Here is a 3,846-nt window from a genome sequence, read left to right as displayed (position 1 = left end):
TTTGTATGTGTAACTTTAAGCTCAGATATTGGGGCCCTGATCTCAACTGAAGTTTTCCTTTTACAAATGTTGCTTTGTGCTTTAATATTTGGCCTTTATTTGAGCCTTTTGCAGTCACTGTTGTCTGTCTATTTTTGGTTGATGAAATGTGCCCGTTCTGGTCTCCAAGCTCATGGACCCAATTAGAAATGCACAGATTAATGCAGCAAATGGCCTCAAAGTCAGGCAGGAGAATTTGCAATCTCTGCTTGAAAAGAACCTTGAACCCTTGGGCTCTTCAGGAAAAAAGCCTGTGTCAACAGATAGCTGCTGCAGATTGCCCTGTAGGTCAGTGAAACTGCAATGTGGTGCCAGCCAGTTTGCTCCCCTTCTGATCTCATGGCAGGGGGCCTGTCTGAATTCATAGATGGGTGGCTGGTAGGATAGGAGGAGGGGTTCACATGTTGCTTGCTGCAGATGCCTTGCATGCTGGTGTCCTGCTGTTGTAGATATTCTCAGTAGATTGGTGATGTCATGACCTCATTTGTGTAGTGACTTTTCTCTACAAGGCCCTACTTCTGGTGATTGGATTTATGCCGCTTTCACTGCTTAGGTTAGCGTTTGGTGATTCTTACATGGCGGGCCATATCCGCAAAGGGCTACAGTTCTGCAAGTCAAGTGCCTCCCATAGCTGAGTGAAGGTCTAGTTCCCACCCTTTGCTTATCCATCTCCCTGCCCACCACTGCTGTTGTAACCCTCTATTTGCCACTGCTGACCATTGTGCCTCTTTCTAGGGGTTATGCCAGCAGAGACAATGAGAGCAGCTGGTTCCGCTCACTTTTTGTCCACAAAGTGGATCCCCGGAAGGATGCTCATTCAAACCTCCTGTCGAAGAAAGAGACCAGCAACCTGTACAAGATCCAGTGTGAGCTGCCCCTCTTCCTAGCCCTCCCTTGCCTGGCACATTCCTTTCCATGGGGTGTTGCTAGAATCTCCCTGCTCGTAAAGAGAATGAGCAGGGGTGGGCTGTGTTTAGAGGCAGCCTTATTTGTGGTGGTCTTGAGCCCAATTCCACTTCCAAATCCTGCTGGAGGAGACGCCTCTGATTCCTACCCCTCCCCACAATACAAGAGATGGTCAGTGCGTTGCAGGGTCCCAGGTAGCAAGTGGCTTTCCTTGGAGCCACCTCTGAAAAGCGTAGGTGTAAGCAGTCTGGTTGGGGTAAGCTTGTGTTCCCTGCAAGCTGGGGGGCATCAGGGAGAGGAATTTGATTGGCAAATTCTCCCTGGCCAACTGGATGGGACACTGTGAATGCCTATGCCAGGCAGGGTTAACAGACAAACCATGGAGCAGCAGCTGTGTGCCTACAGGGCTCCCACGGTTGCTGCACCTAATTGCTGAGCTGCAGTGCTACCTGTCCTGGCCCCCCTTACTGCCATGTCTTCCTCAGATCACTCCTGCTCTTTGGTGCTCCTTGAAGCTGGGATCCTCAGTCATCTAAAATAAGAGGGGTGATCCCTAATGGGCATAAATATTCAAACAGGACTGGATTAGACTGCCACTAAGCTCAGGGAGAGTGTGTGAGTGTGGCCTCACATGGATCAGGGGAAGCAGGAGGTCCCAGCAGCTCTCCTGCCTGGAGAGTGCTTAGCCAGCTCTTTTTGGCTAAGGGCTTAACCTGATGCAGCTGTGAGCTCACAATTTTGCCCAGCCCTGAAGACAGCTACTTGCTCTCAGTCCTGTCCTCTTTAACCTGGGCCCAAATGCTGCTATGAGGATGTGACTTTCTTTATTGTTGTTTTCTGCAGTTCATAATGTGAAGCCCGAATGCCTGGATGCTTACAACAGCCTGACGTGAGTCCCCTCACCTTCCACATCTGTGGTGCTGGGAGCCTGGCTGGCAATGGTGTGACAGGCTCTGACTGATCGAGCAGAGACTGTCAGGCCCTTATGGATCAAGTGTCCTCAAGGCAGGCCTCTGTGGAGCCAGTCCCAGGGTGGGGGTAGGAAAGGGCCCCTGGACAGGCACAGAGCCAGAAATTAGGGCTCCTAGTTTCTATTCCCTGCTGTGCTTCTGTCTCATTCCTCCCTCTCTTTTGTGCACGTACACAAAAAATGTTGTGACTCTGACTCGCTCGAAGCAAAGACAGACAAACTCCCTCTTGCATGTTTAAAACACTTTGCAGATCCTCAGTTGGCTGGTACTCAACACCAGAGCTGCCTCTTGGCTCCACAGTCCCTTTTCCACCCCACCCTGAACCCCAAATTCAGTGGGTCAGCTTCAAGTCAGTGGCTCCCAGCACTACCCAGGGAAGCACAAGTGCCTCTCAGCCTGACCTTGACTTCCCATGATATGTGTGGTCCTGCCCAGGTGGAGCTCTCCATGGTCTGGATGTTTCCTGCTGGGTTGGGCTGGGGCACAGTTAGGGTATGGCCAGGGACCAGCCTGTCACTTAAAGGTGGTGGCACTACTGGTCCTTGTTCCCTTGTGGGGGGCCACCTTGGAGTCTAATTGTTCTCTTAAACACCCCCCTCCCCACCCCACGCAGACCCTCCATGCCTGCCTTGCAGTTGCAGCCACTCTCTATGCAGGGAGCTCCCTACCTGGCAGGGTGGGAGGGGACACTAGGGAATGATACAGCTCTTTTAATTAGCATTCTCGAGCCCTGTCCTGTTGCTTCCACCTCCATCCTGCCCTTTGTCCTGAGGAGCCCAAGGATGGTAATCAAATGCAGCTCTCCAGTATTGGTCCTATGATTCCCTGGGTTCAGCAACCAACAAGCACTGGCCACTGTGACCCCAGTTTATCCTTTGCAGGGAGGAAGTGCTGCCCAAGCTGCATTCGGACACTGACTACCCTTGTGACCTGGTTGGGAACTGGAACACATGGTATGGAGAGCAGGACCAGGCAGGTGAGGGGCAGTGGCCTGGCAGGAGCTTATGGCTTGGCTTGCCCTGGGGCCGAGCAGAGTCCCATTGCACAGCCTGGAAATGGAAGCCTACAGAAAGCAGGGAGAGGGACACATTCCTCTTCCCAGCAGGGGGAGGGGGAGGAAGAGTTGGACTCATGAGAGCTTGGGTGAAAGATGGAGAGCAATATTCCTTGCCTGTGGCTGGTCCCAGGTGTCCAGGTGCTGCAGAATCAGTAACACTGGTGCAGTGTCCTGCTGTTGGGATCTCCTGCCCTCTGGTGGCAATAGGTTGAAATGCAGGAGGTCAGAGTCCAGATGTTTAAAAAAAAAAAGGGGGGGGGGGCCTAGGGACCATGGTCCAAAATACAGGAAAATTGAAATCTGAGAGGCACAAAAAAAACCCTTCCCTTTTAATATGTAAAAACCTGATACTCCTGATATGGGTAAGTCTGCTGGCTAGAGTCATGTCCACTATAGGAACTTTGCCTGAGGAGGCCTTTTTGTTCTAGCCAATAAGGCTGCTCATGTGCAGCTCTTGTATTGCATCTCAACCCTAAGTTGAACTTTCCTGTACCACTCTTGGCTTCTGCAGGCCCAGTGATGTCCTCCAGCCTTGATCCCAGACGCCTGCTGTTTTATTCCAGGCTGTATCTTGAACAGATATTGACAGTTGTGCAGGTCTTGTCGTGTGGAAAAACCTGTGGTGTCAGCCCAACTGGCTCATCACCTGGGACTTGAAAGCAGTTCCTGCAGGAAAGGGGATGGTACCAGTCTAGCACACCTCTCTCCTGGGCACAACCAGCCCCTCTTTGGGGTAGTGTTAGTTGCACAGGGGAAATTGGAGGGGATAAAGCAAAGTCATGCAGAAAGTTCTTGTTGGCTAGCTTGGCTCAGTGGGTCAGCAATGGCTTGGTGGGTTGGGAACTGGGTAAGGGGTCAAACCCAGAGAGTGTT

General features: G+C 51.7%; 1 protein-coding gene across 1 annotated transcript in view; it reads left to right on the top strand.

Moving 5' to 3' along the window:
* The window catches only part of NIPSNAP1 (nipsnap homolog 1 (C. elegans)), a 16,087-nt gene continuing 12,241 nt past the window's right edge, over positions 1-3,846 (top strand). The window contains exons 1-4 of the mRNA XM_019506721.1: positions 1-327; positions 775-905; positions 1,789-1,834; positions 2,798-2,892. Of these exons, the coding sequence (XP_019362266.1) occupies positions 173-327; positions 775-905; positions 1,789-1,834; positions 2,798-2,892 (427 nt within the window). The 5' untranslated portion in view covers positions 1-172. The remainder of the gene's footprint in view (positions 328-774; positions 906-1,788; positions 1,835-2,797; positions 2,893-3,846) is intronic.

This window comes from Gavialis gangeticus, unplaced genomic scaffold, assembly GCF_001723915.1.
Source record: "Gavialis gangeticus isolate Ggan-Ray unplaced genomic scaffold, GavGan_comp1, whole genome shotgun sequence".
In the NCBI taxonomy this organism is placed as follows: domain Eukaryota; kingdom Metazoa; phylum Chordata; order Crocodylia; family Gavialidae; genus Gavialis; species Gavialis gangeticus.
Note: the sequence above shows the minus strand (reverse complement) of the source record. Positions and strands in the feature narration are given on the sequence as shown.